General features: G+C 42.1%; 1 protein-coding gene across 2 annotated transcripts in view; it reads right to left on the bottom strand.

Annotated features, from left to right (window-relative positions):
* DAPK1 (death associated protein kinase 1) overlaps positions 1-2233 on the bottom strand; it is a 90841-nt gene extending 88608 nt beyond the window's left edge. For both annotated transcript variants that reach the window (XM_064641303.1, XM_064641304.1), the window contains exon 1: positions 2095-2233. In XM_064641303.1, coding sequence (XP_064497373.1) covers positions 2095-2156 — 62 coding nt within the window. In that variant the 5' untranslated portion in view covers positions 2157-2233. The remainder of the gene's footprint in view (positions 1-2094) is intronic.
* Between the last annotated feature and the right edge of the window lie 11811 nt (positions 2234-14044).

Genomic DNA, 14044 nt, shown 5'->3' with positions numbered 1-14044 from the left:
CTTTGGCCCTTTTAAATAACTGTATTCCATTTTTAAAGCAAAAGCCTTCTCAAACATTTCACAGTGTTTTCCCATCCACTGGTATTTTCTCACAAAAGTAGACAAAATTGACAAGGCTCTTATATTTCTTTACTTTTTTTCAAGTAAAAACTAGAGCAGACTTTAACATTCTTTAAAAGCTGTAAAATATTACAGGTTCAGACTGCATGCCCAGCTTATATAGCATCAGGATGAATGATTAGTACTGTAATACCCTGTCTGTATCATATTAATATACCACTTTTAAAGTGAACATCATTACCTGTTATTCTACTAATTTACAACACTCTATGTGTTTTGAGTTTTTGTTGTTCTTTTACTACCTAACATTTTCAGTGTTTGCACTTCCCATACTGTAAAAATGAAATGCCTTGTCTCCAGTGCTGTGTTCCAGAGATAACACGGGACTTCCAAAGCACATCTGTTTGGAAAAAACCTCCACAAATTTAAATATTTCTTAGATAATTGGCCTAAGGGCAATTGTTCTATGTCATAAACATGTACTGGGGACCAAACTTTGCATTGATGCTTTCTCTTTAAAATAAATACAAGAGAAGTATTTTTTTTAAATACTTTCTGAACTTGAATAGTGACATTGTCTTCTCCCTGAAGAACCTTAAAAACCCACCGATATATCCGTGTCTTTACTTTCTTGTATAAATCAGTACCTGTAAGCACAACAAGGGTTTTACTTTTAAGAGTCCAGAAACGTAAACCTGAATTTTGAAACACTACATGTTCTTGTCAAAAAGACTGGAAGTCAAATAAATTAATTTTAGGTGCCCCCCCCAAAAGAATGTTTAGACCACACAATATAAATTTATGCTTTAGCATCATAACACATCAATGAAGTTATATAGTAAGTTAATATGACTTCACTGTCCTACACAGCCTGTTATTCCAGATGTATAAAAATGTCAACCCAGCACACTATTGTGAAAATAAAAGTACACATTCATCAAGTCACATCAACAAGCTTGCACAAAAACGGGATGAAGTTTATTTTAAATACAGTCCAATTAACTTTCTTACAATGTGAGGGGCTTTTTCGTTGGTTGTGGTCATGGTGGGGTGGGGTTTTGCGGGGGGTTTGGATTGTGTTTTTTGGGTTTTGGGGGGAGTTCTTTAAGAAACAGTGATGGATTTTTAAGTACCTGCCCATTCAAGTACCTTGTTCACACCATTTGATAGGACTGGACCCTTCACTGGAAATATACGAACAGGAAGACACTGGAGCACGTGTGCACTGAATGTCCTATGTTAATTTAACACTGATCCTGAGCTTGGAAATCACCAAGACAAACACTAGAAAAGGATTCTGCCATACTGGTGTGGTAGAACTTCACTGGATTCCCCCTTAGAGATGGGCGAACGAAGCTGAAAAGAAATCGCACGTAACACAATTCGGCGTTAAAGTAATAGTTTAAAACAAGGAAAATACCGAAAAAAACAAGGCATGGCTAATAGTGCGAGCTCAGAGGAGCGCACAGCCACACAGCATTCAAGAATCAAGGTTCAAGCAGGCAGCTCTGCATCTGCAGAGCTCTGCTCACATCCCGTGATCTGATTTCTAGGTCCAACACTGATGCCCAGACAGTGGTCTTCGCCACAGTACTATCGATGACATACAGAGCTTCTCTCACTTCTTTAATCTTGTTATTAAATCAAAATCCAACATGCAATGCACACGGAGTCCTTCACTCTACTAACAACGCAAACTTCTCTCCTTCAAACCCAACACGTTTCCAGTCACCCGCCTGTACAGCAGCAAGGCTCGCACTGCCACGGCTGCCCGGTGGCAGCAGGGACGTCCGTACGCGCCGCACAGCACCCGGGCGGGCATCAAGCTTAGAAGGCACCGGTTAGGAACTGTCCAGGTCCAAAAACCCCATCAGACCCGTATTAAAAAGGCAAACACGCGGTAACTTCAAATCCAACTCCCTTTCGCGTCTTCAGGCACCTTAGGAGCACCTTAGGAGACGTGGAGGCAACGCAGGGGCGCACCCGCTCTCGTCCCTTGCCCCGCCGCGCTCACGGCTCCCCCCCCGCACCCACCTGCCGAGGTCCTCGCCCGTCTCGTAGTGCTCCTCCAGGTTCTCCTGCCGGAACACCGTCATGGTCGCCGCCCGCCGCCGGCTTCAGCCTCTGCTCGGCGCCCTCATCACCAGTGCCCCGGAGCCGCCCCGCGCGCGGCTGCGCGCCCTGCGGAGCAGCGCGGAGGTGAATGCCCTGCCCGCGGTGCCTCCCGACGCCAGAGGCGCTCCCTGCCCTCCCTACCCCCGGAGGAAGCGGCACCCGCGGGCCGGAGGGCGCCTCCCCTGCCCCTGCCCGAGCGCCGGGAGAAGAAAGGGGCCCTCGCCCCCGCCCCTTCCCCGTAGCGGCAGCCGCCCAGCTGCTGCGGTGGCCGCCAGCGCCCAGCCGCCCGCCCGCTCGCCGCATTCCTCCGTGGCTCCGTTGCCCGGTCAACCAGGACGTGCCGCCGGGCCTGCAGGGGGAGTATCCCCCCGGCATCCCCGCACCTGACCCTCGGCGAGGCGGAGGACCCCTGGGCGCCGCTGGGCTGGGGCTGGCGGCACCGGCTCACCCCTCCCGCGGCGCCACCCACTCACCCTCTCGCCGCTCCTGCTGCGACTCCCGCCGCTCCGCGACCTGGGAAGCGGCGACAGCGCCGCGGCCGCTCCCGGCCGGCGCGCAGGCACCTCGCGGCTCCGCGGCGCGGCCAATGAGGAGCCGCCCCCTCCCCTCGCCGCGGCCTCTCGCCGCGGCCTCCCGCCACTGCCCCGCCGCCGCCGCTGCCGGGCGCCCCGGCCAGGTGTGCCCGACCGGCTCCCCGGTGCGCCGTCCCGCCCGGCACGGCCCGGGAACCGGCGGCGGCGGGACCCGCCCACCGCGGGTCTGAGGGCGGCTCCCGATACGGCCATTGTGTGCGCGCCGGCCGGCCGCGCCCTCCCGCAGCCCGCGGCACCGCCGGGCAGGGGGGCTGGGGCCGGGGACAGCCGAGGGGCTGGCGGCCGCTGCCATCCGCCCACCCGCTGCCGGCACCCTGCTCCGCGAAAAAGCAGTACTGGCTCCCGCCCCGTCCGGAGCCCCCGGGCCGCCGCCAGCAGTGGCGAGCTCATCAGGGCAGTGCAGCCTGGCACAGGCACCCGCCCCGGGCATACCGAGCGGAGGCCGCTGCCGCCGCTCGGGCACCTCAGAAAGCGAACGCTTACGTGCCGTTTGCAGGTATTCGCTTACCAGGCCACAGTAATGAGCCTTTTTTTTTTTTTTTTTTTTTTAAATACAAGATACATTCAACTCTCCTACAGAGCGTTACACCTTATATTTGGCTTTTGTTAACGTTTCCTGTCCTCGCATGTGCTGGTATTGCTGCTCTGGCTCAGCTTTCTCAGTGTATGATGTTTTCTGTAGTGTACTGGACCTATGCCAAGTTGTAGCTTTGAGTACTGATTACATTCTGGAGACAAGTTTTTTCCTGGTTGCTCTATTTTCCTCCCATCCATTTTGTTCAGTCTTGAAAGAGTACGTGATGTCAGGTAACAGGGCAGCTTTTAAGTTCCACTTGAACTCTTGAGGTCTCTCAGGAAAAGAATTGCTCATCTAAGGTGAAAAGTTGAATGCATTCATATGATTTTACACTTACTTGACTTAGCACTTCACAGAACCTGGCCTTCGTCAGGTACAGGGCAACAAGAACAGAATCCCCAGTATTTTCTGAGTGAGTCACAGACCTTGGGCAAGCATAAAAATTTTTTTTTTGCCTCCAGCGAGGTCATCTGTAAAATGGAGAGTATTTGGATGGATTGCTAGATGCGAAGTTACATAAAGCCACCTGCAAAGAGGGCAGTACAGTGGCATCTCTTCAGGCTGAGTTTAGATCAAGAACTATGCACCCCTCTTTCATTTATAGCCTGACATGCAGGAGTATGATGCTCTGCTTTTCCTTTAGCCCATCTTCTACACATTTATTGCTAACAGGTTTTCAAAGTTATGACTCACACACTTTAGGCTGTTGGATTTTCAGCACAGCTCAAGGCTTTTAACAAACAGTGGATATGGGTTCAGAAGTTCATTTTGGTTTTGGAGATCGTTCCTTTGCTGAAAATGAGGACAACCACTGTAGCCAGCCCATGGAATTTCCAGCACTCTAGCCTTGCTTGATCTTCAGATGTTTTTCACTTCTTTGTTTTGGTACATTTTATGGTGGTTCTGACCTCATACAAGAATAAAATTTTCTGTACCTTTTATGTCTTTTGCATTGCAAGCATTGCCCATATGTGCAATTCAGTATTACTCCTTATGTCCCAGGCCTGCTTCTGAAGCAACTGAAGCAAATGAAATTTTGCTATTGATTCAAGTAAAGCAGGTGCACACTGGAATCAATACACTATAACTGAGATAATTACCAAGATGCAAAGGAACAACAGAAAAATTAATTGCTTAAACTGTTTCTCTTTTCCCTTTTATTTAATAACCATATCTGAAGGGGGAAAACTTGCAGCTGTCACCTGTCCATCTAGGTCTGGGATGCCTGAATTCCGTTGTTCAGGCCCTTCAGTGGACCTGAGAGTTATGTTCGAATATTCTTGTGGCAGCAGCAACAGAACACATCACAATTTTGTATGCATGAGGAGGAGTCATGGCCCACTCCAGTGAAGACAGCCGGAATGGCATGTCTGTGCCATGATACACAGGTACAAAAGAAGAGGTTTGCCGGATGAAGCAGGGGAATACTCAGCTCATTGTGTATGATGCAGTCAACTTTTGAAGGGCTTGCTGATTCCTGTTGGCACTCATCTTGCAGTCTGGGAACACTTAACCTGGGTGAAAACCCAGTGCTATTGCTATGCCTTCAAAATGCTCATAGACTTTCATGAGAATTATATTGGATTATACATGTAGTAAATGGGATAAATAATTTTAAATTTCTGTCCAATGCAATACAGCAATTGTGGTTGTGGTTTACTCTTACAGGTTTAATAGCAGAATGGATGAAATCCAACCCTAATAAACTCAGTAGCAAAATCTCTATGGTTTCATGGTTCCAGGATTTCAAGCTAATGTGTATTTTTCACTTATTTTAATAGAACAGAAATAATAAAAGTGAGATTAACTCCTTACTTACATCATTGTAAATCAGGAGTGATACCAATTATTTCAATGTGAAAGAGGCTCAGGAGCAAGACTTATAACAACAAATGTGTTTTCAAAGGAGTGATTTGTGCCTGTCAGCTTACCATGTCAAGTGCCTCTTACACATTCTTCTGTGTAGAAAAGCATTTTGTTCATTAGCAAATATTACAAAAAATTCAAATCTGCAGAGAGTATCTGTATCCTCAACCAATGTTAAGTGAAAAGAAAGCTACATTGTTTCTTCAAGTCAAATGGTTCGTAGCACTCTTCATCCACTTTGCTCCTGAATCTTTGCCTTTTCTATGTGAAGTTAACAGACAAGGAGGAATACTAAGTGTATTGATTCAGGATAAATCTTTTCAAAATCATTGTCTGATTAGTTTCTGACATCCAGGTAAGATGTCTCTTCTAATAACGTAAGACACTAATATGGCAACAAATATAAATTACTTAGGCTGGCTATTATTTCTTCTGTGTATAGTTTTCTCTTTAAGAGACCAGCATTTGTTTTCTACGTGACTATAGAAGCAATTTCCTGGGCTGTGTGTGATGTTCTCTGTGCTGATTCATAGGTTTTTCATCCCTATTTTAATTTCTCACAAGGCAGTCTAGTACTACCCCTGAAAGTTGCTCTTCCTTATCCATCAAAGACATCAGAGACGACACCAGAATTGGAAGGCCACCATTAGTGTCACAGAGCCATTCAGTTTTTGTAAACTCAAAGCACTTTTCCCGCAAAAGGAGCTCCAGATGTGCTGGTAACTTTTGCGATTAGGTCAGGCATCCTTCAGAAAGTAGACTGAATACGTCAATTCCTCTCACAAAGACCTGAAGCTGCTGAAAAGGTGGGACCTGTGGCTTCTCAGGGCAATACTTTTAGCACTCTAACTGGACTCAACTAAGTGGCGGAGAATAAATTTTGCAGGCTAGAAAAATAATTTTCTAGCCTTTCAATCAATAAACAAAACACTATTTTGTTTAAAATTGCAAAAACTCATTTGATTGCTGTATTTTGGAAGACACATAGAAGTCAAGTTCATAGAACATTATCAACATCACTCTTCTGAAAGCATCTTGGGATAATTAGTGCTTCTTTTATACTCTAGGTATTAATGTCAGTTCATCATTTAAAAAAAAAAAAAAGAAAAGGTGTTTCATCTTCCAAGAAACTTACAGCTAATCTAGGATCTGTCAATTCATTTGTTTATTGATCAGGGACTCCATGTACATAACCCAGTGAAGCCCCTATCTGGCAAGTCGATTAATTGAATGCTTATCTTGGACCAGTGAACAGTAGATTAACTACTTGACTGCTTAAATGCATATATTCGAGCATCTTTCTGAAACTAAGCCCAAGCCTGGAGTAATGGGCAAAAGCATTTACAGAGTCTGTGTTACAAAGATGTATGCCATTCCTTCTGTGATGATGCCTCCACAGGGAAGCTCTTCTCCACTGAAGTATGCAAGCTGTCAATGGAAAAAGGAAAATTCATGTCTACAGTGGCTGCGTCTTTTCCTGAAGCTGAACTATGATTATGAAAGCCTCTCACAAATGACCCAAGAATAATCACTAAACAAAATCAGGGCTAAATAGCAAATACATGTTATTGTATGTTTATTTAATAAATAACAAAGTGCAAATGATTAAATTTTTGGCAGAACTATTTCCTTCTGAAAACAAGGTTTACTTCAAGTCAAAACATTTTGACAAAGACTGTGTTGATGTGTAATTTCAGTAAGGTAAATTTTGTTACATTTAGTTACAATATTACTTTTAATTGTATATCTTTTTGTTACATATAGGATTACATATCCCATGGGGCAAAAATATATGTTTTGAAGTAGCATGAGTAAGTTCTTTGGTTTTTTGGCTTTTTAATTTTGAGCTCAAAAACTTTGATTTCCTACAAAAACAAAGCCAACCAAATATGTAACTGAATGTTTGGTAAATTTTCTTCAGTCAAACCAAAGTATATTCTACACTCACATTAGAAGGAAATCAAGAAAGTTCTTGCTGGAAATCCTTTATAATTCCCACGCTACTTCAAGAATTTTACAGGGAAATTGAAGGACGTATTTGTTCAGTATATTGCACTATAACTTGATTGACATCTCAGTATTGTGATATGTATGTATAATAATAATATTTTATAACATTTGCTACAATAAAACAATAAGCTTTGCATTAGATTTTGTGCAATATGCATTGGATTTCCTGCCACTCAGCTTTGAAATGTAGAATTTCATCAGACCTATCAGTAATATATGATACAACAAAAATATATTTACTCAGATCACTAGGTGTCCAGGGGTAATGGATGACAGCATGAGTGGCTCTTGCTGTCCTGTCTTTAAGCCAATTTATTTTTTTTTATTTTTCTAAGGAAGGCTCTACAATCCCAGTCACAAGGCAAATAAAAATATCAAAGTATATATATACAGAAGAAAAAAGAAGGGTAATTAAATATATTTAATGCTCAATGCTTCCCAATGCTTTGCCAACATTGTTTCCTTTAATTATCCTTTGCTACATCTCTGTAACGGTGAGGTATTAAGTAATTATGGTAGTAGATACTGCGTAGATACTCAATGCTCTCATCAGAGACAAGAACCAGCTTTAGAGAAAGCCACATGGAGGGCAGATACAGGTTGGTAGGATAGTGCCTGTGGCAGTATCTTTTGGTGCCGTAATCAGCCAAACCTCTCTCACCACTTTCCTGCTGATGTTAGCTGTTAGAAGGGAAATGTGCTTGCTGACACTTGGCCTTGGCTCACTGCCTACCAAAGCCACCTGTGGGTTCAAACTCCTTTGGCATAGTATGCTAATATGGTTGTTATAACCTTATCCTGAGAAACAAATGCTGAGTAGTATTTAATGTAATCATTTTACAGATAAGGCGTTGGAAGTGCAGGCTGCACATGAGGTTTAACTCCAAAGCCAAGGATGGTATTTAATGGTAGAAAGTATTTTTTCTTTTCATGTCAGCTAAACGTGACTAAAGTGTACATGCAGAATGTCTCTAGGATCTGTCGGACTATCGGACTTGAAATAAGTGATGATGACTGAAAAAAGATGTTATCCTAACACTTAACTTCTTATTCCAGTTAGACTCTAAGAGTGCCTCTGTCAGCTCTTATGAGCCAAGACACCTACATGATGATGTTTCTTTCCTTTGAGGATGCACTGTGAAAATCTGGATGTAAAACCATTAATGCTTTTAATTAAATTAATGCTTTTAATGCTGCCCCAGATTTTTCTTGTCTCAGTAGGTATGGCATGACAGATATACTGCTGTGGAGTCCACATTAAATACCTCGTTACTACAGCTAGCATTATTATGTCTTCTATTTTGAAAGAACATTTGCCAAGAGAATCTCAAAATCTGTACACTGATCCAAAACTCTATCTTCACACTGGTGCTTGCATGTACCTGTCACAATTTTTGTTGGAGAAAGCTCATAATGCAAGACTTGACAGAACAGATATAGCAGGTGATATTTAAAGGTAAAAGTGTGGGAGATTTCTTTTGTTGGAGTATATGATCCAGGTTCCTCAATATAGTGGGGAACCAAGGGCAGCAGTTTAAAAATCATGAAATGGGCTGAATGTATCAGCTGCCTGGCACCCTGACTAGTTATAGATGGAGTGTTAAAAGAGTAGCATTCTCCATCTATTCATGAAATGCCTACGTGTGAAATAATTGTCATACAAAAAAAGATGTATGTTTAACTGTTTTGCAGCATTTGCTCAGTGTATTTGGGCATTTCTGAAAACAAAACAACTCTAAGCATGAATGTACAACAAACAGGAGTTGCATGGAATTGTCATCTAGATGTTAGGGAGATAATCATGTTTGGCATGCCTTTTGCCCATGTATTCCATCTGCCTGTCTTGCTTACAGCAGGCAATGAAACAGTTGTGCTCTAATTTCTGATGAGAGAAATTAAAAGTTTGCACTCAGTTTCCTTTGTGTGTGATTCCTTTGCCAACATACTGCCCATGACATACTCTGACACTGCAGAGTGTTTTTGTGTGTGTGTGTGTGTGTATACGCGTGCGGGAGCCATGCAGAGAGCTAGGCAGAAGCACAACAAAACTTTTGTAAACTGGTGGATTCATCAAGAAAAAGGATATGGAAAAAAAAAATACAAGAGGCTTCTGTTATGTAAATGACACATAATCTTGGTGAGCTGATTTACTGCATATTGCTTAAGTACTGTATTCCAGTCAGTTAAGTTACCTATGGTATAGAAAAAAATCTGTCCTAATGAAATTCCAATTTCTGAGGTTGATCTCTAACTTTATGTGGCATTAAGAGTACTGGCTGTGATGCCAAGCCATCACCTCCTGAATTTTGTTTCCCTTGCCCTCCCCACCCACTTTATTTTCCCTAGTTGCATTGTTAGCTCAAGGTAACACAACCTAACCATGTTCGACCTTGCTATAGATGGCTACAACAACCTGCCTAGGATCAGAGGGTCATGACAGTTTATCTGATAGCACCTCTTTGCTAGGGGTACGCTGGGAGTAAAAATGGTGGAGGCGGGACTCTGGGGCAAAATAATAATTTCTGAAGTAAGACAGAGTGCACCTGTGGTGTTGAGGACCAGCAGTGAGCACTTCCCATGTCATGTGATTCAAGGTTAAAAGGAGGGCAGAAGCCATTTTTCTCAGCCTAATTAATTCTTCCCAGCATCTCTTAATTACTGTTGTATCACAGATAAAGCTGAACAAGTGACTTAATGAATTCAGCTTCTAGGATGATGGGTTATTTGTTATATGTACTAGTGATTATTTTCTTTCTGTGCAATTTTCAAAGGAAAAGCAGGGGTCATATACCTACACACTCAACCGTCCCAGTAGGATTTTACATCCTGACTCAAGGACCTTCCTTCTCCAAATACCGTAGAGGTTTGTCAACTATAAATAGAACAAGCGTGACAAGTGGGGCTACTGCTGTATTGCAAAAAAACAGTATATTGTTTATTAGTGATTGTCACAGTCCCCCATTAGGATGAAAACTTCTTTCAGGAATCTGTAGCTGAGATTCACCAGAGCAAATCTGGAGTTCTAGCTGCTAGACACAACATCGTGAACTCCTAGTCTGGTGGAGTAAACCACTGCTTACAGGCTGGAGAGTTTGCAATCACTCCGCTGGGTTAGCATATAAGCATGCAACATCCTGATGAATGATGGGTGAAATTCTCACTTATGTTTTTAAATAAAGTGACTCCTTTTCAAATCCAGATTTGTGACTTCAAGACATAGGGAGTAGCATGGGCCCACCATTAAAATACAGAATGTTATTCTAGTATTCTCAGACATGTTTCATTCCTAACTACATTACGAAAATTATACTTTATTTATATGCATATTGCTTAAATAGATACCATTGTATCCACAGAGAATTACTAAATGGGAAGTAAACACTAAAAATATCTTATTCCTGAATTAACAAAGACATGCATTAACAATGATGTATCTTATACCTGAAACCAGGTATTTAGCAACTAATTTGACCAACAAGCAAAGAGAGAGTTCTACCATGCAGTTCTTTTTTTTTTTTGACCTTCAGCTATCATGCTGTTGCAAAGATCTAATGCATAATACTATGCAAAACACTTTTAAAGCACTTTTTTTTTTAACAGTACACATCAATATTTAGAAAACAAAAGTATTTTAGAAGCTGTCCAATGAGAGAAAAATATGGTCAGGATACATGAAAGAAACAACAAAGACATACCAGGAAATTCAGATTAAATATACAAAATTACTACTAAAATCTGGTGAATATTGCTCAAGGGGAGAGGCAGTTCTGAATCCAAGTGAGGGAAGTGGGTGGGTTGGTGTCTCAGCTATACAGCCAGGACCTCTGACTCTGGAGCAAAAGCAATGGTAACGGAAAAGGACTGGATTTGGAGGAGGAGGACGGAGGAAACTCATGTCCCTTCAATGCTCTTGCTAAGTCTGCAGCTGCATTGCTTTTTATGAGTAGTGAGAACATTAAGAAACACTAGAGAACACTAACCTCTATTCCAAATGAAGTGAAAACTATTCTGTAATATTAAATGTCAGAAAGTTATCCAGGGCTAGTTCTTCAGCTGGTGTGAATCAATATGATAAATTGGTTTCATCCCCCAAAAGTAATGGAATCAGGGTAACTTAAACAAGGTCAGTATTTAATATGAATTAATTCTTTAACTTTACCTCTTACTATGACTTGGGGATTTACTGTTAAAAAAACCATGTGTGAATCCAACCTTGGAGAAATATCCATACAGCCAAATGTGGGGCCAGATACTCAGTGTGAGAATGATAACTGAACACTGTTTCAGAATAATTGCATGGAAGCCAGGATTTATTTTTTTCTCCCATGGTACAAGCCTGTTAAATTAGATTACATTGTGTTCCAGTGTTCAGACCGTGATGTGTGTTCTGCAAGCTCTGCTTGGCCTGCTGATCTGCTATGGAGGTGTCAATTTTGAAGTTGCTGTGGTGCAAGGGAGAAGTGACCCACTGAGTTAATGCAATAGTACTTTACCTAAGAAAATCAGGGTTCTACTTCAAATTTGACATTGCTTTGGCAGTGCCAGGCTAGCATAGGTTCTTGTTCCCACCCCTCCAAACAGACACAGTGCAGTGCTGTAGAGCTGACACCAGCACTTAGTGCATATGCAGAAGAGATGGGGACTGCAGAGGGACGGGTGCTCACAGGCATTGTCAGAGGGCACCTGACTGGAAACATTTCAGGTAGCACACCCTGTGCTTCCTCAGCACACTGAGAATTCACTTGGCTTCTCTACATATGTCAAAACAATAACTATTACATCCTCCACCCCAAAACATGCAGATTAATAGAGGCTGGGGGTGGGGAGGTTTTGCTGATTATTGACTGTAATGAACGAGAGTGGGTGGTGATTGCAGATAGCAGAAACCTAGAAGAAAGGCAGTATGATATAATTTCACCCTGGGAATCTATTGCTATGGCAACAAAGGAGAGATTTTTCTTTCTTTCTTTCTTTCTTTTTTTTTTTTAATTAGGGTTCAATACAAAATTATCACAAAAGCAGAAATAAGATTTCTGAGAAACCTTTTCTTGTTTTTGCTTGTATTTTATTCAGGCGTATTGTTACTGAAATATTTGTAAGCATGACAAATATATGTTTGTGGCCACTAATATTTCTCCTAAATGAAATAAAGTACTGTTGTGTTAGCTTTATTGACTTGCTGTGAAGTCCCAGTAAAAACCCTGTTCAGGCTACTGACCACTTGCAGTTTACCTTCCTTTTACAGCTATTGAAGTGTTCCTTCAGATTCAACAAAATGTACCTGAGATCAGGATTGGGCCTGAAGCATTTTCTGTTTTATATAGATGAAGACTGGAACAATTACTTTTGCTTAAAGCTACCGAAGTAGCTTTTCATGGCCATTACAAGACACTCTGGCAGCAGCATTTCACTTCAGGAATTGCAGCACCTTGGGCTGGTGAATAGGTGCTTGGGGAGGCAATTTTCTACATTTTCTGTGTGAGAAAGGTTAAAGATTTGCAGTAACATTAACTGAAGGAGCAGTGCTAATCACCCCTCTACAGGAAGAATTAAAGTCTTTTGTCAGAAGGCCAGATGAATACTGTATGGCTCTGTGCCAGAACTGCCTGCCAAAACCCTGGAATAACCACTCTGTATCTGCTGGAGAGAAGCTTCTGGTACAAGGAAGAGTGACCAGTTCTTTCCTTCTTCAGGGTTTAAATGAGCATTGTGAGATACTAGCTAGATGAGCCAAGGATTATCCTGTACTGGAGATGTGCTCCCTGTTTCCCCTTGAAGACATCTTCATTTCATGATTTTAGGCTTCATCTCACCATTTTCCTAATGTCTGCACTATGGGAATCACATTTGCTGTTTCTTTGCTGAGATATGATGTTAATTTCCATTGCTCACTCATGTTTACACTATTTTAGCTCTACACCAGGCATAATTATTTTTTCATTATATTGATTATGTATTTTGCAATATCTGTTTTTTGTATTATATGAAAATGATCTTTTCCCACATCTTTCTTCTTACATAGAACTTGAAAAAGAGACATCTGCTGTTGTGAGATACCCTGAACTCCATGCACAAAAACCTCTGGGACCATCAATAATATTGATAGTCAAAATACAAATTTAGTGAAGAAAGGCAGCATGCCTACAGCAAGAGACATTGAATCAAACAAAGCAATTTCTCTCTGTATGACTAGTTTGTACAAAACACAAACAAACCAAACTCAAAATCAAAACAAGAAACAGAGAAAGAACAAATGAGAACCAGGGACTGAATTCGAGAGGAGACAAAACTAAACGCAGCGATGGGATCCTAAGGGTTTTTTCCTCCAATGTGCCAATAGGAAAAGAAAGGATGCCGTTCTGTTTAAAATTCAGTTTAGAAGCACCTACCAGGCTGAGAGGTGCTGAAATACTGATGTACCATCTTTTCATTATATTTATCTTACATATATAGTAAATCAGATTGCCAGTCATCGCTCATCTTTGGACCATTTTGGAAAGCTGGTTGGGACCTGTATTGTATATAAGAATCTGTGGCTGACATTGACCTTACTCAGATGGCTCTGGAGCACCCACTTAGAATCATAGAATCATAGAATAGATTGGGTTGGAAAAGACCTCCAAGATCACCAAGTCCAACCCCTGATCCAACTCCAATTACTATATCATGGCACTAAGGGCCACGTCCAATCTCTTTTTAAAAACCTCCAGGGATGGTGAATCCACCACCTCTCTGGGTAGCCAGTTCCAATGCCTGATAACCCTCTCTGTAAAGAATTTCTTCCTAACATCTAACCTAAACCTCCCCTGGCAGAGCTCGAGCC

This window comes from Pseudopipra pipra, chromosome Z, assembly GCF_036250125.1.
Source record: "Pseudopipra pipra isolate bDixPip1 chromosome Z, bDixPip1.hap1, whole genome shotgun sequence".
Taxonomy (NCBI): domain Eukaryota; kingdom Metazoa; phylum Chordata; class Aves; order Passeriformes; family Pipridae; genus Pseudopipra; species Pseudopipra pipra.
The sequence above is the reverse complement of the archived record's forward strand: the minus strand, read 5'-3'. Positions and strand labels throughout refer to the sequence as shown.